This window comes from Anopheles merus, chromosome 2R, assembly GCF_017562075.2.
Source record: "Anopheles merus strain MAF chromosome 2R, AmerM5.1, whole genome shotgun sequence".
Classification (NCBI taxonomy): Eukaryota; Metazoa; Arthropoda; class Insecta; order Diptera; family Culicidae; genus Anopheles; species Anopheles merus.
This window is the reverse complement of record NC_054082.1, coordinates 61138314-61159989: the sequence shown is the minus strand read 5'-3', so window position 1 is coordinate 61159989 and position 21676 is coordinate 61138314. Positions and strand designations below refer to the sequence as shown.

The window sequence follows — 21676 nt, the reverse complement described above, 5'->3', positions numbered from 1 at the left end:
AGTACAATCGAAAACCAATTGACTATCCTATTCAAAAAACTCCAATACCATCAAACCCGTTTGAAATATCTCATATTGATATACTGTTTCTTGAAAATAATTACTTTCTAACTTACATAGATAAATTCTCCAAATTTGCCCAAATTAAATTAATTGAATCTAGAGCAACTATCGACATTTTACCAGCAGTTAAGGAATTAACAACAAAATTCTTTCCGCCCAAAACCTTGGTGATGGACGGAGAAAGGTATTTTTGCTCTAGAGAATTGGAATTATTTTATAAAGCATACAACATAGAAACATATGTAACGGCTACGGGAAGAAGTGAAATGAATGGTATCATCGAAAGATTTCATTCAACGTTATTAGAAATCTATAGAATAACAAAAAAAGAAAATCCAACATTTTGTACACCAGATCTTGTCGAACTTTCCGTACAAAAATATAACAGTTCAATCCATTCAGTAACCAAACATACTCCTATTGAAGTTATCTTGCCTTCAGTAAGATCGTCTGAGATAATTAATAATATGCAAAAAAATCTGATCCAGAAACAATCTCAAGACCTAGTTTTTCACAACAAAAATAAAAAATCAGTCCCAATAGACATAAATAATGACACTTACGAAAAAACTAGAGCAAGACTTAAACATAAACCAAGGCACAAAAAGAAAAATATTATGAACATAAACAATAGTACAGTTCTATTAGAAGGTAATAGCAAAGTTCACAAAAATGACCTTAAAATTAGATAAAAAATTAAAAAAACTCAAAAAAAGAAGATTTATCAACGTTCTTTATTGTAGAATCCTGCCCGTTAGTTCGGTGCTGTTAATAGTTCTCTGTCCAACTGTTTATTCCAAAAAGCCCCCTTCTTTGCTTTGAGCACTTGCTTATATACGCTCTCATCAATTCCTCTCCCTCACAATTCTCTCTTTGAGCCAGTGCGCTCAGCGCTCATCCACTCATGCGATCATCTCTCTTTTGCTGAACTTGTACGCAACTCTACATCCCTTTTCTACTCGGAAGTGAAATATGTACATTACAAATATATTTTAATTATTATTACTTAAAGCAAGAAAAGAAAAAAAAACTAATCATTATACCTATTTGGGATTTTTCGAATGCGCGTGGGACGTTTAAATTCCTTCTTATCCTTTTGTTGCTGTTTATGTTGTGTACTTATTGTATTGTTTTGTTGCGTTTCTTCGTCACAAACCTTACTTAAATGAGCCACGGGCCGGCGATATTTTACACCTGCACTACTTACAACTACCGTATCATTTCCTACTTTTCTTAACACCTTAAATATCTCAATTCCATAATTTGGCTCCGATTTTCCTTGCTGGTAATGCCATACCCGCACTCTATCTCCTACTTTAATTCCAGACTGTTTGGATTTCCTTGATCTATCTGCGTAAAGTTTTCCTTTCATTTTCTTTATAGCATCTCTTTCCTTAACTTCACTATCACGATTCCAAACCTCTGTAGTTCTTAACGATGGCAATAGGCCTTTGATTGGTCTTCCAGTGAGTAGTTCAAGCGGAGCTTTTCCCGTTATGGAGTGTGGAGTGGTGTTGTACATATTTTCATATTTTATAATTGCTTCGCGCCAATCTGTTTTTTCTGCTTTCGCAATTCGCAAAGCACGAAGTATACCTCTATTATTCCTTTCCACAAGTCCATTCATCTGTGGCCAATACGGTATTGTGTGAATTATTTTTATATCTTTACGTTTAAAATAGTTTTTAAATTCTTCACTACTAAAAGGTGGCCCATTGTCACATCTAATTGATTCTGGATATGATTGATCCTTGCATATTGTCTCTAAAGCCTCGATAGTCTTACTTGCTGATGTAATTTTCATCTCAATGATTTTTATGAATCTGCTGTAGTAATCGACAACTACCAGAAACGTTCCATATTCCTTAACCGAAAAAAAATCTATTGCAATATCCTGCCAAGGACGATCTGGCATTTCTTTTCTAATCATTGGTTCTGCGTGACCCAAAGGTCTCACTGCTGCACAACCAGCACAAGCTTTTACAAAACATGTGATTTCTCGGTCCATATATGGCCACCACATTCTTTCCCTAAGTTTTCTTTTCATAGTTTCTTCGCCAGGGTGACCTATGTGAGCTATCTTTAGGGCCTTTTGACGCAATTTTTCAGGTAGAACTAATCTATCGTCCCTAACTACAATACCCTGCACTATTCCTAGTTCTTTACTAAATGCCTGATAGTGTGCTAGTTTTGGTTTCCAAGATTGATTTTCAATTGCTTTAATGACCTCTCTCATTGTTTCATCTTTATCTGTTTCCGCTTTAATTTCGTTTAACGTAATTGCTTCAGACTCGCTCTCAATGGTATATACATAATGTTCAGAAGCTTCATCAAACGATTTATCTTTATCTGAATTAGGGCATAATCTTGATAAACTATCTGAAATATTAGATGAGCCTGGAATGTATTTTACTACAAAATTATATGGCTGTAGTCTTAAAGCCCAGCCTTCCGCTCTAGAACAAGCTCGTTTGCCGCTTTGATGCTTTCCTTCAAATATATACTCTAATGTTTTATGGTCTGTAAAGATGGTAAATGTAGTACCAAACAAGTATGGATAAAATTTTTCAACAGCCCATACTACTGCTAACGCTTCTCTTTGCGTTTGTGGATAGACCTTTTCAGGTTTCGTCAAGCCTTTTGATGCAAAGCTTATAATCCTAGACATGCCTTTCTTATTCCTCTGGGTCAACACGGCACCTAATCCTGTTGGAGAAGCATCAACATACAGTTCCGTGTCCTCTTGCGGTTTGAAAAAGCCCAGTTTACGTACATTATTCGACAATTCCAGTCTTAAATCATCAAACGCTGCTTCTTGCTCTTTTCCAAATACTTCTATTTCTCCTCTGATGAATTTTCGTAATGGTTCTGATCTACTTGAAAGGTGATGAATAAACTGCCCAACAAAATTAACTAAACCTAAGAAGCTTCTAGTCTCTTCTTTTGTTATTGGTTTCCTAAAGTTCTTTATAGCCTCTATTTTAGCTTCTGTGGGACCAATACCTGACGCACTTATATTGTAGCCGAGGATTTCCAATTCTTTTACTTCTATAGAACATTTATCCTTATTCAATGTAGCATTATTCTTTCCTAGTATTTCTAACACCTGCTTTAATCGACTATCATGTTCCACTTTATCTTTTCCTGCAATGACTATATCGTCTATGTAGATTACTACACCAGCTATTCCTAGAAGCATTTGCGTCATAATCCGCTGAAAGATCTCTGGCGCACAATTTATTCCAAACATCAATCGTTTAAAACGCATTTATCCTTTGTTTGTCATAAAAGTGGTGATTCCTCTCGAGTCTGGATGGAGTTCTACGTGGTGATAAGCCGAAGTTATATCAAGTTTTGAGAAAATCTTACATCCTTGTAATTTGTTCAATAAAGTTTCGATAACTGGAAGTGGAAAATGCTCTCGTTGTATGGCTTGATTTGGATACTTCATATTTATGCAAATTCTAATATCGTCTTTGCCCTTTGGTACCACCACCATTGGTGATATCCATTCGGGGGGACCATCAACTGGTTCTATTATATCAGTTTCTAACATCTGTTGAATTTTACTTTCTACCTTTTTCTCCAGTGCAATGGGAATGCGAACATAGGATATTTTCTTCGGCGGAACTTCTTTGTTAATAGATAATCGAATCTGAATACCGGGGAATTTCGGAAATGGTTGACATCTTTCCTCAATATTTTGTACTTCCAAGCCTACTTTCAAAACTTTTAATTCCTCAGCCGTCACTTTACCCAACAACGACTTATTACTGCCTTGCACTACAATGAATTCAGCGAAAGTTGTAGGTTTACTCTGATTAATTGATATTACTGCTTTAAACTTTAAAATTAATTTCAGAGGCTGATTACTAGCGTACGTTGTGATTTGCTTATCGCAATTGTAAGATATATCTTGAATGTTTGCCTTTGATTTTTGTAATTCTAACCATACTTGTTCTGTCACTGTGTTTACTGATGCACCGGAATCTATTAGGAAAACTACATGAACCGTATCTAACATGCATTTAACCATACCGTTGTCCAATAGTCGCGTCGTGGTAAAAATCTAATAAGAAAATAAGATATCATTACAAACACCCATACAGGATTCTACTAGCCCTCTCAATTGTGATATAATACCTCATTAAGGCTGTCCTTTTCATTCGCTTCATTTCGTTGATTTTGTTCTCGTCGATCCGTTGGTTCATTCTTTGCTCTCTTCCATTGATAATTGTTTTTGACCGAGTTCCGTCCGTCTTTCTTACAAACTCTACCAAAATGACCTACTCGTCCGCAAGAGTTACATCGTGCTTTACGCGCATAACACTCACTTGAATCCCCACTGTGTCGCCACGAACCGCATCGATAGCAGCTAGACTCACGCCATTTCCTTTTTTCTGTTACTGGCATTGATTTTACATACGCTATTGATGATTCCTGTTCCTTATCCTTGATCTTCATCTTTTGGCCTATCAGAATTTCTCTATTGATTGCGTAATTAATGAGTTCATCCAATTCCATCGTATTTTCTAACCCTTTATCTCTTACTCGCTCATCCTTTGCTCCTACAGTTATTTGGTGTGCTATTTCTTTTACTATTCGTTCGTGGAAATCGCATCGTGCAGCTTGTGTCCTTAGTCGCAACACAAACTGGTTGAACGATTCTTCATTTTCTTGTTTTAGAGAACGAAAAAGCTCCAACTCGATGCGTTCGTTTCTCTTTCCCAAAAAGAAATGATTTAAACGTTTAATAGCATTGTCGTACTCCGGAACTTGTGGTTGCTGAAAGGGTATTACTGCTGGACTTGGCTGTTCTTCTCCTGATACCGGAGCCAAATTGAAGTAAATTCTCTGCAATCCTCGACCTCCACGTGCCAGCATGTACGCCAACTTCTCATCTTGCGTATTGATCTTTTTAAGCATTATTATTAGCTCAAATGCTCGGTGCCACTCCTCCCACTCACGGCGTAAATCCGAAGCATCCACCGACTCATTGAACGGTTGCAATGGCCAATTTTCTTCCATCTACAATGCAACGAGAAAAAAAATAAAAAAATAAAAGGATACCTTAAATAAAAATAACTTTAACAAAAACCAAAAGAAAGAAAAAAATAAATAAATAAAAGGAAAATCCATTTTTACTGTCTTTATGCCACAATAACTAATCCCATGAAAAAAAAAATATTATTATTATTTTTTTTAACCGCTATAAGCATGGGGAGCAGAAAAAAAAAACACACACACACACACACACACACACACACAAGATAAAATAAATTATTCACGAAATCCATACACTCACACATCCGCACATGCACACGCATACACACATATCCTCAAAACACACATAATGTGTCCAAGAACACACATCGTAAAACTGTTCCCAGATTTATCTGATTATTCCCAAATGACAAGCCAGTACAAAAGACTGTGTCCAAAATTGATACATTATTAATGTTCTTTTGTTATCTGTCTCCAACGTTCTTATCCAACACACTTCACAGTTCCTTTGTACCGCACGTGCCGCTTTTCTTCTTTTCTTCCTATTCCCTGTCATCCAGATTTTGGCACCAAGGTGTTTACCTTTGTTTGTTTTGCACTAGTTATTTTGTCACCGGCTTCTCCTCCTCTTTTTTTATTCTTTGTCTTCTTTACCACCATATTCGACCACACACGACTCGGCAGCAGCAGCTGGTTTTGACCCATTGTCTTATCTTTCTTCGAATTTCAACTCAGTTCTACCACTTCTTTGTTTCCGTTGAAATGTATTCTCCTCTTTTGTATTGTAGGTTATTCCACTGGTATAATGTGGATGCATACGTGAATATATATATATATATATATTTTTTTTTAACTCTTTTTCAACTCACTTACACACGCACGATTGCCACCAATTCCAACTTATTTGTTTTTCATATTATTTCAATCACGGTTAATTCCACCTTTTTGTCGTCTCATTAGAACGCAATACTAATTTTCATTCGCTTCATCACTTTCTAACATAACTTCACGGCCCTTTTCCTCCCTTTTTTCTGGTGCTGCGGATAAGACCGGCCTCACGAATTTTGCTACGGAAACCCCGGACTCTTTTAGTTACTTCGGTATTTCACCGGCCTTAACTTCAATTTAGCTACGGTTTTCCCGGACTCGTTTTATGCTACGGATTCAACCGGTCCCATATTTTGCTACAGAAATTATTTCTGGATTCATTTGGGCGCTACGTTTAACGGACTCAACCCATTATAGTACTAGTTTTCCGGTCTCAATTTGTGCTACGGATTTTCAACTTTTTGTACATGCTGCGGCTTTGCCGGTCTCATGATCCAATCTCTCTCACTATTACGTTTTAACGGACTCAATTTAACATCGTATTGACTTTCCGGTCTCAATTTATGCTACGGATTTCCAACTTCTTTTTTTTTTTTTTTTTTTTTGCGTGCTGCGGCTTTTGCCGGTCTCATAACTCACTTTCACTTCGTGTATCGCTATTATGGTATTACACTATGTTAATTGAAGCTCACTTTTAACCAACTATTACGCTTTTGAAAACTTCACAGTACTTCGGATAAATCCGATCTTCCATTGTATATACCTTTCCTTTATTTTAACAAAATTTTCACTACCGGCTGCGGCAATTGTAGAATCCTGCCCGTTAGTTCGGTGCTGTTAATAGTTCTCTGTCCAACTGTTTATTCCAAAAAGCCCCCTTCTTTGCTTTGAGCACTTGCTTATATACGCTCTCATCAATTCCTCTCCCTCACAATTCTCTCTTTGAGCCAGTGCGCTCAGCGCTCATCCACTCATGCGATCCTCTCTCTTTTGCTGAACTTGTACGCAACTCTACATTAATAAATTTAATTTGAATTCTTAACTTAATTGAATAATCAACTTAATTTAAATTGATACTCATACTTAATTGCTACTACTTTTTTCTCTCTTTACATTATTCTATTTCTTAAATGTTAAATTTATGTATGTGTTGTCAATGTGTGTTGTCCAAAAAATCAGATGTGTTTGGCACTGTTTAATAATGTTAGTATATATATATATATATATATATATATATATATATATATATATATATATATATATATATATATATATATATATATATATATATATATATATATATATATATATATATATATATATATATATATATATATATATATATATATATATATATATGTGAAATATATTCACTAAAGTACTGGATTGTGATATTAACTTGTGTAAATTTGATGAGAATGAAAAGAATGTTCCTTAATCGCCGGTCTGTTTGCAACTGTGTATTCGTTTGTCCTATAGTTCATTACATAATTCATTACGAAGTTCATTCGTGTAGTTCGAGCAGTTCATTTCGTGCAGTCCTAATTAGTCAAGTAGTTCTATCTATATCCTATGGTTTAGTTCCTTCTAATTCCTGCGTGTTTTCCTATTTGAATTCATATTAATAATAACCCAAAATCCAACATTACCGGCCACCAAAGAAGGAACTTCTTTAAAATTCAAGACTAATTGAAAAATGAAAATAATAAGCAAACTGCTAACCAAGCGTAGAGCGAACGCGTTGTTTCTAGCTTCCGTTTCGTATGTACGTGTGTGTATGTGTGTATGTACGTATCCTGTCCTGCTATCACTGACAAGTGTCAAACGTAAACAAGTGCGGAATAAAGTGTGGTGTGTACAAAAACAATGTAGTGTAGTTCACGGCAGTTTACGTTACTCAGTGCCAGTGTCTCCTTTCTTCTCCAAATTGTTGAGTACGTCGGGGTTTGGTAGAATTGCCAAACGATTAGCTGCGCGTACGATTTGTTTTCCGGCAGCTGTGCGCAGTGTAACCACGCGAACAACTCCGTCCTTGCCTGGGTGAACTGCAACGATGCGACCCATCGGCCACGAGGTAGGATGCATGTTGTCTTCCTTGATGATCACAAGCTGGTTTTCTTGCAGTGACACCGATTGCCCGTTGCAATGTTTGGCTCGCGCTTGCAGTTGTTGCAGATACTCCGGATACCATCTAGCCCAAATGTTTTGCATGTGTTTCTGCACCAACTGGTACTCTTTCAATCGATTGTCTGGCGTTCCGGTGTGATCGACGTCTGGTACCGCTTGCATGTTAGAGCCGATGAGAAAGTGTCCCGGCGTCAACGGTTCTAAATCAGAAGGCTCATCAGATAAAGGCGTTACTGGTCGAGAATTTAAACATTGTTCCACTTGTGCCAGCAGGGTAAGCATATTCTCCTGTGTTATGCTTTTCGTTCCAATGGTTCTTATTATGTGTTTTTTAGCTGCCTTCACCGCTGCCTCCCATAAACCTCCGAAGTGTGGTGCCCGTGGAGGGATAAATTTCCATTGGATTTCGTTCGTCGCGCACCAATTGAAAATAGTAATACGATCGTTCTCATCGCATTTGAGCATTTTGTAAATGCGGTTCAGCTCGTGCGATGCTCCCTTAAATGTAGTGGCATTATCTGAGTGTAGCTCACTAATTTGTCCGCGACGTGCAACTAAACGGCGTAGTGCATTTAAAAATGATGTGGTGGTGAGATCGGCTACGAGTTCAATATGAACGGCTCTTGTAGAAAAGCATACAAATATCGCAATATATGCTTGATTGGACTCTTGTTGCGTATAGTTGCCTTTAGGTATATTGGTCCACAATAGTCTACCCCGCATACCGAAAAAGGCCTCGTTGGAGTGACTCTTGACGTTGGTAGATCAGCAATGCTTTGTTTGACGAGGGTAGGTTTAGCTTTAAAACAAGAGTGACAACTGTGGTAGACCGATTTGCACAAATTGCGACCTCCTATGAGCCAAAATCGTTGGCGTAGCGTTGTAAGAAGCATTTGAGGCCCGGTGTGTAACTTCTTTAGATGCAGTGAAACTGCCAGTAGTGCTGATAATGGATGCTTTGCAGATAATATAATGGGATGCTTAGTTGAATCTGCCAGCTGTGCGTTGCTGAGCCGGCCACCAATGCGTAGGATACCCTGACTATCGATGAACGGTGATAGCCATTTCAGTTTAGACTGTTTAGGGATCTCTTTGCTTTTTTGTAGATAATGTCTTTCTTCGGAAAACGAGTCTAATTGTGACAAATAGCACAATTTCAATTCTGCCTGTGTGAGCTCTTCGACCGTGAGTAGTGGAACAGATTTAGCATTTGGTTTAGTTTGCTGGCGGTGTTTTATGTTATGAATGAAGCGCAGGCAATATGCAACAACCCGTTGAAGCTTGTGGTAAACCGAATACCGTGAAAACAATCCGTTGCGAAACTCGCAGATTGTTGATGTTGTTGCAATCCGTGATGCCAACCTCTCCTCTTCCGCGTTCGCTGACTCATTTAGTGATGGTGGATCTTGTGGCCATTCTTCCATGCCTCGCGATAACCAATGTGGCCCGTGCCACCAGCGCTCACACACTAATAGTTTTTCCGGCGTCAGACCGCGCGAAATATCATCAGCTGGATTATCGATGCCAGGAACATGTTTCCAGCACTGTATGTTAGCTGTCTGTTGTATTTTAGCGACCCTATTCGCTATGAATGGCTTCCATCGATTGGGGGCAGAGTTTAGCCAGTGTAGTACCGTCATAGAGTCCGTCCAGCAGATAGTAGTAGCAGAAATTTTAAGTGATTGTTGCACCTTCTGATGAAGGACTGTTGCCAATCGTGCTGCACACAATTCCAATCGAGCGAACGAATGTGAATTAGATAAAGCTACCACCTTTGATTTGGCCGTTAGCAATCGAACACTGACTCCCTTTATGCTTTCAGCACGAATATAGCAACAAACACCATATGCTAATTGTGAAGCGTCTGCGAATATATGTATTTGCACGTTTGTAGCTGTGCATTGGGAAATATAACGTGGAATGCGTATATCACGGAGTGATCCCAAGGTTGAATGAAATTTTAACCATTCACGTTGTAGGTGCGATGGTAGCTCGCTATCCCAGTCAAATGACTTTCCATCCTTCTTTAGCGCCCATAACTGTTGCATAAACACTTTCGCAATGATGATAATAGGACCAAGCAAGCCGAGAAGGTCGAAAATTTTAGCAATGTAGGATAAAACTAGCCTTTTGGTAATTATGGTTGTGATAGGAGGCATATCAATACGGAACCGAAACGTGTCTGCTGTTGGTTCCCAAACGATGCCAAGTGTGGATACATGGTTTGATTCTTGCCACTCATGCGTTGGTTGGATTGCTATGTCTTCGGCAGGAATGTTTACTAGTGCTTCTGACCGATTCGATGCCCATTTTTTTAGTGAGAATCCTGCTGATTCCAACATTTGTGAAATTTGTGTGCGCATTTCAATGGCTTCGTTAATGTCGTTTGATCCCGTTAACAAATCATCCACATAAAAATCATTTAAAGCAGCGTTTACAGCTTGTGGGTATGTGTCGCTGTTATCGATAGCAATCTGCCGTAGAGTTCTAGTTGCCAAAAATGGAGCAGATGCTGTACCGTACGTGACTGTTTGTAGCTCGAAGGTGGATATCTCGTCTGAAGGACTCTCTCTATATCGGATACGTAGCAGGTTTCTATCGTCAGGATGATGTAGAATTTGACGGTACATTTTCTCCACGTCGGCAGTCAGGGCGATGGAATGTGAACGAAACCGAAGAATGACGGAGAAAAGATCGTCCTGAACGACTGGACCGACCAACAGCTTGTCATTCAACGAATAGCCGCTGGACGTCTTGCACGACGCGTCAAAAACGACCCGAACCTTCGTTGTAGTACTCGACTCCTTTACCACGGCATGATGAGGAAGGTAATAATGCTGAGTCGAATCGTCTACCGGACCGGTAAGTCTCTTCATGTGACCCAACTGTTCATATTTCCGCATGAACTTAACACATTCGTCTCTCATTGTAGGATTATTCACCAAACGACGTTCCATACAACGGAGTCTACGATCGGCTGTTGCTTTAGATTCCCCTAAAACGACATTTGGATTAGGATTAAAAGGGAAACTAACAACATACCTTCCCGCTGAATTGCGAACGGTTGTCGATGAGTAGTGTTTCTCGCAGGCATCCTCTTCGACCGATAGCACAGGATCCTCGGCTATGGTTTCGCTTTCCCAAAAGCGCTGCAAAATTTCCTCCAAGGGGATGTCGTGTGTTGCGAGATGGCACACCCGCGGACCACTTGATGAGTGCTGCGTGTTGCCGGATACCACCCAGCCGAAGTGCGTCTCCACTAGCCACGGTTTGCCTCTGCCAATAGAGCGCTTGCGACCGGTGTGAAGCTCCCAGAAAGTATCGCCTCCGATGACGATGTCGATATGCCCAGGCAAATTAAAGTTGGTGTCAGCTAATGCCACGTCCGGCATTTTCCACGATGAGATGTCCGTAGGTGAAGTGGGGATGTGAGCTGATGGCGTTTCCAATACCAGAAAAGCCATCTCCGTAGCAAAGGATTGAGTTTTCGACTGCACCGTTGCGACGATCGAACCCTTCATTTGCTGTACTGCATTTCCAATGCCCGATACAGCGACGTTAACCTTGTTGCAACTGGTCAACAATTTCCGAGCGAACTCATCGGATATGAAATTCGACATGGAACCGGAGTCGAGTAAGGCCCTTGCCTCGAAAATATTGCCGTAATCGTCCTTGACCTGGACGTTTGCTGTTTCCAAGAAAACTTTGTCGTCGTCCGAATGTGCTGCCATTGTGACCGTTCTAGGTGGCGTGTGATGAAGGAGAGTGTGATGGCGTTCACGACACGTACGACACGAATAGTCAGATTTGCACGCTCTGACTTGATGTGTGCTGCTTAGGCAGTTCCAGCACAACCGCTTCGATGAGACGACGTCCCGTCGATGCTGAACCTCCTTGCCGATGAAAACTGGACAGCTGCGTAATGGATGATCTTCTGCGCACTCTAACGGACACTTGGGCTGCTGAATCGAACCAGATGAAACAGCAGAAGTAGGGCACGATGCAGCTACATTTGCGACGAACCTCCGTTGCACTGCGTGACGATGAATGCCGGCCACCTTAATGCCACTAGCGCTTTGATCACTCACAAAGTTGTTGGTCGATTTAAGTATCTGGATTCTATCTTGTACGAACGCAATCACATCCTTGTACTTATCCTTGGTGAAGTGCACGGAGTGTTTTTCCCAAGCTAATAACGTTTCACGATCCAGTTTCATGAGGAGCATGTTGGATAGTGGTGTGTCCCATGAATCGACCGGTTCCTTGAGCTTCACCAGTCCGTTGACGAAACGGGTGAACTCATCCACCAAGTGGGTTAGCTTGTCCACGCACACCGATTGCACTCCGGGAAGATAGTGCAATTTACGATAATACTCACGTATTAGCAGACGAGAATTATCGTACCGTTTTAAAAGTGCTGCCCACGTCACTGAATAATTGTCTGCCGTTAGAGGTGTGTGTTCGAAGGGTAATGCTGCATCCCCCCCTGAGCGAAGAAAGCAGGTATTGCAGTTTGGCGATAGACGGTAACTCGGCAGAAGCGTCGATCATGGCTATAAACCGATCACGGAACGAGAGCCATTTTGTGTGGTCTCCATCGAACGTTGGCAGCTCAATTTTTGGCAGGCGTAGGTTTGGCGCGTGAGGTCGACCAAACGCAAGCGTAGATGATGCCAAACCTGTCGTCTCGTTAAGGGAACCTTCTTCCTTCGGTTGATGCTCTCGAAGAAAAGATTTCAGCTTGCGGCAGCGTTCCTCGATGTCGATCCTTTCCATGATGCAAGCTTCGATCATTGTGTCACTGTCGTCGAGCTCTTCCAGTTTGGAAACCGCGGCGAAGAACCCTTCCTTATGTTTCTCTAAATCCTCTAACGCCTCTGGAATCTGCTTGGCATCTTCGGTAGAGTATTCTGCCTGGAACCGTTCCAGCGACTTTATATTTTCCACGGCGATCCTCTTCTTCAGCTGCACTGCCTTGATTTTCTTTTCCATTTTCCGGAACTCAGATATCACACACAAACACGATGGCGCGAAATTAGAATGATGGCGCGAAAACGACCGTTGCCCTTGATGCGGGGCGAAATGCGATGGCGGGAAAATGTCACGTAATGACTTGCACTCTTAAAGCCGTAAAAACCGTTGTTCACTCTTGATGCGGAATGAACTGAATTTACACTCACTAAATCACGGATCCGGCTCGAAGGACCAAAAATGTGAAATATATTCACTAAAGTACTGGATTGTAATATTAACTTGTGTAAATTTGATGAGAATGAAAAGAATGTTCCTTAATCGCCGGTCTGTTTGCAACTGTGTATTCGTTTGTCCTATAGTTCATTACATAATTCATTACGAAGTTCATTCGTGTAGTTCGAGCAGTTCATTTCGTGCAGTCCTAATTAGTCAAGTAGTTCTATCTATATCCTATGGTTTAGTTCCTTCTAATTCCTGCGTGTTTTCCTATTTGAATTCATATTAATAATAACCCAAAACCCAACAATATATACATATATTTTTTTTTATCTTCATATATATTGTGGTTAGTTAAAGATTAGTTTTGATTCTTTTGATAGGAAGCAAAGGATTCATAACGAGAACCACAAGAACACCTGAACTGTTTCTCTTTTCATTCTTTTCAAAGATAAAATAGATAATAGAATAGAGTAGGTAAAATTTAAAATAATTTAAATGTGCCAAGTTTTACTTAAGACAAAATAAATGCATTTCTTAAACAAAGAATAGCTATAAACATGCTAGATTATTTCCACTTATGCTAAAAAAAAAGGAATTATAATAATAACGTAGATAATCAACGGCGAAATATGGCTTGTGCAATTCTTTTACATCTTAAACAAATGGATCTGTAGACAGTCTACATGTGTACATGCGTGTGTGTATTTATATATTAATGCTTAAGTATATTTATATATCTATACACATCGGAATATGTGGACATGTGGGTTCTACACATGTATATTTGTGTAAATAGTGGTTTTGGATACTGAGAATGGTTATACTAGAAAGTGAGAAAAAAATGGGCTGTACAATTTTAAGTGATGAGGAGCTACAATCTGTTCAGATTTCGAGATTCGTTGTGTTCTCCAATTTGTCGCAAAGGAATTCAAAGGTCCGTTACGATCTTTTGATGCGAAAGAGGCCAACGACAAAGATCTGTCAGGAAAAAGGAACTAAGTCTTATAATCACTTGCGATCGGTAAAGGTCCTTGTGAAAAGTCCATTATGGATTATACGAACATGAACAACATGAACAACATACCATCCAGTGACAGAAATGTCAGGTGTTTCGAATGAAACAAAGGATACAAAAATATCCAAGCATGAATGTTGTTCTAATACTATGAAATGTTCCGCAAGCAGTATCACTAAAAGACGAGGACGTCTTTTCTTGTTGGCCCGAGAGTAGTTAACCATCCTATGTGTATGTGACACACCACTATATTTACCAATAGCTATAGCCAAGCACCATATTCATATAAGATAAGCCGTACACTCATATAAACAAGATAAGGTTAGGATTAGAGTTGATAGGAATCAAACTAGGAGAAATAAAGACAGTTAGAATTTGGAACTCAAAGCGTTCGCATCATTTGATCCGAAAATATATTAATTCGCAGACGGCTTAGCATATCTGTGTAATCTACACCATACGAAAGCAAATGCTTAGTGTTGGAAACTGTTATAAGGTTCCAACAAACTGTCAGCTAAGGCGATGTTTTGTGTATGGACATAGGCATAAAAAGGGAGAAAACCGCGCAAAATGGGATAATTGCGATAAAAACACCCAAGAGCGAAGATAACGGAGAATAAAGAAAAAAACTAATTTTTTGGTGCACCTGTAGTGCCAACCTAAGAAATTCATTTTGTTCTCTTATTTTTTGGTTAGAGCGCCAGTTTCTAACATTCCAAAAAATTAGTGCTAAGCTAATTTTCATCGCGTGTGGTGTTAAAGTATATCGGTGAAGTGATACTGCGCTGCGATACCCAATTCTCGCGATCGCGATTGTTCCCGTGTGGTGGTATAGGAGAGCTGTAGTGCGGTGAAAGGTGAAATGGAGCAGGCGAAAGATTCGTGCAAAGTCGGGCAGGATTGCAACTCTACCCCCGTAATGAGCCTGACAATGGGACGTGATGGCGCTCGGTCCATTGCAGCGTCAACGAGCCCCATCCTAGAGCAGGAATCGGCGGTATCCCCGGTGGTAGCGGGCACGAGCCAGTCTGTATCAGAAGGGCAGGTGCGAGGCAAGACAACGTCGGATACTAGCTCCAGAGCGCCAGGATTAACCGCTGGTAGCTTTGATGGCGAATCCTACCGAAGCCACGTAGGCGGAACAAGGGACGACAAACGAGTGGAAGGTGAAATCGTTCGTATGCCAGCGCACGAACGACGACAGCGAGTAGCGGAGATTGAACGTGAGCTCATCGCACTTCGCGAAATGTGTCAACTCGAAAAGATGGAAGAATGGTGCCGGGAAACGGATCGTTTGGGAGCACCGTCGTTGTTGACGCTTCGCTTGGATGTCAAATGATAACTTGACGAAAGTGAGTTTCGTCAAGTGAGAATGAGCACGGTAGGAAATGATGAGTAGCGGGTGAGTTGCCACTCGCGTGAGTGGCAATCATAGAAAAATTATAAATAGGGCAACATAATGAATACACTTTCTCTTGCACTTTGGAAATTCAACACACAGCGGTAAATATTCAGCCCACGCAAAATCATCCGAAACATACGCGATTGTTCATGGTGCCGTGACCAGGATTGTGCGAATATCTGGTTTTTAAATCGCAAGTTTCGATAATTGCATCGGGGTTTCGTTTTACCGCTTGTGCCACACACTTTTTGGATTGCCGCAAACTTACAGCTGATTTTGCCGCATCACGCAAGTCACTGTAATCGCAAACACCCACATCCACTAACATAATGGCCACACCGCCCGTTGTTTTGGCGTCCCGGCGGACTGTTTTATTGGGAATTCTCTCGCGATACGAGAAATTCATTAAGGATTTCGTCCCTGAACGGGATCAAGTAGAGGTGGAAATACGCGTTAAAAGGTTCGATAAGCTGTGTGCGGATTTGGAAGCTGTGCAGCAACAATTGGAAGATTCTGCCGACACTCCGGAAGAAGTGTCGCAAAATGCTACACTCAGAGAAAGTTTTGAGGATAGATTAATTCTTGTGCAATCCCAGCTGCAAGCAAGGTTACCAAAAGAGCAGTTTCAAAATGCCCAATCGAGTACCGGAGCGAATCCGTTAAAGGGCATCAAACTTCCTACCATTGCGCTGCCTGAATTCACGGGGGACTATATGCAATGGTTGACATTCCGCGATACGTTTGAGTGCTTAATTCATAATAATATGGATTTACCGGCCATTCAAAAATTTCACTATTTGCGCGCCGCGGTTAAAGGAGAAGCTGCTCAAGTGATAGAATCAATCACCATAAGCGCAGCTAATTATGATTTAGCATGGAACACTCTAACGGAGCGATACTCGAATGAATACCTCCTGAAAAAACGCCATTTGCAAGCAATGTTTGCCATCCCAGCTGTACAGAAGGAAAGCGTTGCAACATTGCACCACCTTGTAGATGAATTTGAGAGACACACAAAGATTTTGCAACACTTAGGAGAAGAAACAAATACATGGGGTAGCATTCTCGAGCATTTGCTATGCACTAAACTTCCGATAATTACTTTACGCGATTGGGAGGAGCAAGCCTCAAGCAATAACGATCCCAGTTACGACAGTTTGATTTCGTTCTTGCACCGTCGTATGCGTGTATTGGAGACGTTGCTTGTCAACAACTGTCATACGTCTCAGGGTAACGACCTAGCTCCCGTACGGAGAATGACCGTTCTTCACCAAGCCAGTTTTGCTTCCACATCGCATGAAATGCCGAATTGCATGCTATGCAACTCCGCGCACAACCTTCTGAAATGTCCGCGTTTCGAGCGGATGGACCCGAAGGAACGCCATCGGTTTGCTATGACCTCGCGTTTGTGCTTAAATTGTTTACGCGATAATCATATGGCTCGAGATTGTCCATCACAGTACAAATGCCGTTACTGTAATGCCGCACACCACACAAAATTGCACTACGCACATAACAGCCAAGCTTCCACTACACCACAGCATCACGCTCACCATAACCCAAATTTCACTGCACCTCAGCAACACACACACAACACCACTAGCGATCACACAGCCACAAACAATACACAACGCACATTTGCAGCAGCATTGCAGCATGCACCCGAACAAGTCATACTGCAAACTGCTATGATAAATATCATAGACGATTTCGGAATAGCACATCCTGCGCGGGCGCTGTTGGACAGCGCATCGCAACCGAATCTAATAAGCGATCGACTCGCTCATCGCTTACGGCTGAAGAAAAGTAATGTGAACATTACCGTCATTGGAGCAGGACAAGCTACAAAGACAGTACGGGAGTCCGTACAGGCACAGATTGTCTCTCGATCCAGTTCGTTCACTGTGAACACTGAGTTGTTGATTGTTGACAATTTGATTGCAAATCTACCAACGCGCGACATAGACATCAGCGATTGGAAGATACCACCTGGTTTCGCTTTAGCAGACCCTCTGTTCAACAAAGCTGCTCCTGTAGACCTCATTCTTGGTGCTCGTCATTACCACACTTTCTTTGAGAATGCAACTCAGTTCCGTCCTGCACCTCATCAGCCCGTGATGATAGACAGCGTTTTCGGCTGGGTAATGACTGGTCCAACTGGCAGTGACAATTCTTCACCTAAAACCGATCCCACCGCATCATATACAATCGTCTGTATGGCATCCTTGGAGGATTCGTTACAAAGATTTTGGCAATTAGAAAATTTAACCATGAATGATGGATACTCACCAGACGAACGACATTGTGAATCGTTCTATAAGCATACCACCAAACGTGACGATAGTGGTAGATATATTGTTCGCCTACCGAAACAGCCCGACTTTGATGCAAAGCTCGGCCTTTCTAGACCTCAGGCCATTCGTCGTTTTGAGCTTCTCGAGCGGAGATTGGAACGAGATCCAGCACTTCGAGAAGCGTACCAAGACTTTATGAAGGAGTACTTAGCACTGGGTCACATGTCTCCTATAAGCACTGATTGTGATGATACAGCTGCTTATTATTTACCACACCATCCAGTTTTTAAAGCGTCAAGTACCACCACAAAGGTCAGAGTAGTTTTTGATGGCTCGGCTAAAACGTCAACTGGCTTTTCGCTGAATGAAACTCTGCAGGTTGGACCCATAGTTCAGGATGAACTCATCGATATTATTTTGCGTTTCCGCACCTATAAGATTGCTGTCGTAGCTGATATCGCCAAAATGTATCGACAAATTGTGCTGCATCCGGATGATCGACGATTGGTTCGCATTTTCTTCCGTTTCTCACCGCAATCGCCGATTGAATTGTACGAGCTGAATACTGTGACATATGGTTTGTCTCCATCATCGTTCTTGGCCACTCGTACATTGCTGCAGCTTGCGGAAGATGAAGGTGCTGACTTTCCACTAGCTTCACCCGCACTGAGACACAATTTTTATGTAGACGACTTCATTGGCGGAGCTAACAGCGTGAGTGAAGCTCGCGAGCTTCGTCAGCAACTTTCCGAGTTACTCTCCAAGGGCGGGTTTGAACTCCGGAAGTGGACATCCAACTGTTTAGGCGTACTAAGTGGTTTACCAGCAGAGCATATCGGTACACAGTCATCACTGCAGTTTGTGCCGAACGAGACTGTGAAGGCACTTGGTATCGCATGGAAGCCCGAACTAGATGTTTTGTGCTTTGAGTCGACTGCAATAATGGAAACCGCCAACCTCACCATGCGATCCATATTGTCAAACATTGCTCGAATGTTTGATCCACTTGGATTGATCGCTCCAGTCATCATACGCGCGAAATTGCTAATGCAGGAGTTGTGGCTGCAGAAAATCGGATGGGACGATCCGGTCCCTGTACACATCTGTAACAAATGGAAATCGGTTACTGACGACTGGAAGGATTTGGAAAGCTTCAAAAGCGAACGGTATGTGCTCTTACCTAACTCTAAAATACAGTTCCATACATTTGCAGACGCATCAGAAGTTGCTTATGGTGCCTGCATTTATGCGCGCTGTGAGGACCAGCAGGGACGAGTACGAGTCAGCCTGCTCGCGTCGAAATCGCGTGTAGCTCCACTAAAACGAGTTACATTACCAAGATTGGAGCTCTGCGCGGCCGTGTTAGGAGCACATCTTCATCATCGTGTTAGACGCGCTATGGGAATCGACACAACCGAATCGTTTTTCTGGTCGGATTCGACGGTAACGCTAAACTGGATAGCGTCTCCACCCAACACCTGGAAAACATTCGTGGCGAATCGTGTTGCTGAGATCCAGAACTATTCGCACCCTCGTCAATGGAAACACATTCCCGGTTCATCGAATCCCGCCGATCTGGTGTCTCGAGGGATGTCAGCAGCTGAAATGCTAAAAGGATCGATTTGGAGCTGTGGTCCTGAATGGTTGGCGCTATCCCCCTCCAAATGGCCAATGTCAAATCCATCACTGACTGCTGAAACGGATATGGAAATTCGTCAGGTGAGTGCTGTAGTTGCAAGTATACAAACCACTCACCATTGGTTCAATTTGTCGTCGTCCTACACCAAATTGGTACATATAATTGCATACTGCACACGTTTCATACACAACACAAAACACAAGACACGTACACTACAGTCATCACAAGTTACCTCAGCAGCATTACCGATCACCCCTGAGGCTATAGAAGCAGCTAAAATCGTGCTTTGTAAACTGGCACAAGAGCACGAGTTTTCATCAGAGATCCAACTGCTGAAAAAGGGAGAAATGGTACGAAAACAATCACCTCTACGGCGATTGAATCCGTTTCTCGACAACGATGGAATATTACGAGTAGGAGGCCGCTTGAAACTTGCACAGCTACCGTACCAGTTCAAGCATCCCATCCTGCTTCCCAAAAACCATCAGCTGGCTCATCTCATCGCGGTGCACATACATGAGAAGCTGATGCATGGCGGGGGAAGACTACTACTTTCCCGGATACGTGAGGAATATTGGCCACTCGATGGACGTCGGCTAGTAAAAAACGTAGTGAGGAATTGCTTTCGTTGCATTCGTCAGGATCCGCAGCTGACACAACAACAAACTGGTCAACTCCCGTATGAACGCATCACCCCGAGCCGGCCGTTTTCCATAACTGGAGTGGATTATGCCGGCCCGCTGTATCTGAAACCCGCACACAAGAGAGCCGCTGCCGCTAAATGCTACTTGTGTGTGTTTGTGTGTTTTTCAACGAAGGCAGTGCATTTGGAGCTGGTGGGCGATCTCTCCACGGCAGGCTTCTTGGCCGCATTACATCGCTTCACATCCCGGCGAGGATTACCATCGGACATATACTCCGATAACGGAAAAAACTTTGAAGGTGCGGCACACGAACTTAATGAATTGTTTGATATGTTACAGAACGAACAGCACCAAAACGTCATCGCATCCAACTGTTCGGACAGGGGCATAACTTGGCACTTTACCCCACCTAAGGCCCCACATTTTGGTGGATTGTGGGAAGCAGCGGTTAAGACGGCCAAACGACATCTCTACAGGCAGCTAGGCAGTTCGAGGCTGTCTTACGAGGGATACAGCACCATTCTGCAGCAAATAGAAGCGGCAATGAACTCGCGTCCTTTGTTGCCAATGACGGATGACCCCAATGATTTGGCAGCGCTTACGCCGGCGCACTTCCTGATCGGTTCTTCTATGCATGCTGTCCCGGTTCCCGACTACACACGACTGAAACCATACACGTTAGACGAATTGCAGAGCTGGCAATTGCTTGTGCAACGCTTTTGGAAGCATTGGACAACCGAATATCTGCAGGAAATGCAGAAGGATAATAAGGTAGTGAATCGTAGCGAAATAGTACCTGGCAGACTGGTCATCCTTGCGGACGATTCGCTCCCTATCACCCGATGGCCACTTGCTCGCATCATCGATGTACACCCAGGAGAAGATCAGCTTACGCGTGTAGTGAAGTTGAAAACGGCAAAAGGAATAGTTACGCGTCCAGTAGCTAAAATTTGCTTGTTGCCTGTTGCGAAGCCTTCCGATTAGCAGCACGTGTAGTTTGTTTTTGTTCATGACATTCTGTCATGGAGGGGAGTATGTTGACGCTTCGCTTGGATGTCAAATGATAACTTGACGAAAGTGAGTTTCGTCAAGTGAGAATGAGCACGGTAGGAAATGATGAGTAGCGGGTGAGTTGCCACTCGCGTGAGTGGCAATCATAGAAAAATTATAAATAGGGCAACATAATGAATACACTTTCTCTTGCACTTTGGAAATTCAACACACAGCGGTAAATATTCAGCCCACGCAAAATCATCCGAAACATACGCGATTGTTCAGTCGTTAAATCCGCTTGAGTACGAGGATCGAGCCGCGTTCGAAGAATGGATCCGCGGGATGGAAAGTTCTATGAGGCAGACCGAACGTAGAGTAAATGGCGTCACCAGAGGTCAAGATCCTCGGGAACATCAAAGTAATCATGGCGCGCGAGTTACTTATACGGATGGCGAAGGGACGAGGCGTCTTGCG

General features: G+C 42.1%; 2 protein-coding genes across 2 annotated transcripts; one reads left to right on the top strand and one right to left on the bottom strand.

Moving 5' to 3' along the window:
• Positions 1–11007: 11007 nt before the first annotated feature.
• Positions 11008–13014, bottom strand: LOC121600807. Its single transcript, XM_041929576.1, has 3 exons — positions 12702–13014; positions 11065–12463; positions 11008–11017 (listed from the first exon to the last, which is right to left on the bottom strand). The coding sequence occupies exons 1-3, from the start codon at positions 13012–13014 to the stop codon at positions 11008–11010; spliced, it is 1722 nt and encodes a 573-aa protein (XP_041785510.1).
• Positions 13015–18325: 5311 nt separating this feature from the next.
• On the top strand, positions 18326–21229 carry LOC121589123. Its single transcript, XM_041907787.1, has 2 exons — positions 18326–19645; positions 19769–21229. Exons 1-2 carry the CDS (start codon positions 18392–18394, stop codon positions 21191–21193), a joined length of 2679 nt encoding a protein of 892 aa, XP_041763721.1. The 5' UTR covers positions 18326–18391; the 3' UTR covers positions 21194–21229.
• Positions 21230–21676: the final 447 nt, after the last annotated feature.

Coding starts and splice junctions, on each gene's coding strand:
- LOC121600807 (XM_041929576.1), bottom strand. CDS start 13,014: ATGGAAAAGAAAATCAAGGCAGTGCAGCTGAAGAAGAGGATCGCCGTG. Junction 12,464..12,701: donor TTCCCTTAACGAGACGACAG/GTTTGGCATCAT, acceptor CTCTAACGGCAG/ACAATTATTCAGTGACGTGG.
- LOC121589123 (XM_041907787.1), top strand. CDS start 18,392: ATGTATCGACAAATTGTGCTGCATCCGGATGATCGACGATTGGTTCGC. Junction 19,646..19,768: donor CGGATATGGAAATTCGTCAG/GTGAGTGCTGTA, acceptor ACAAAACACAAG/ACACGTACACTACAGTCATC.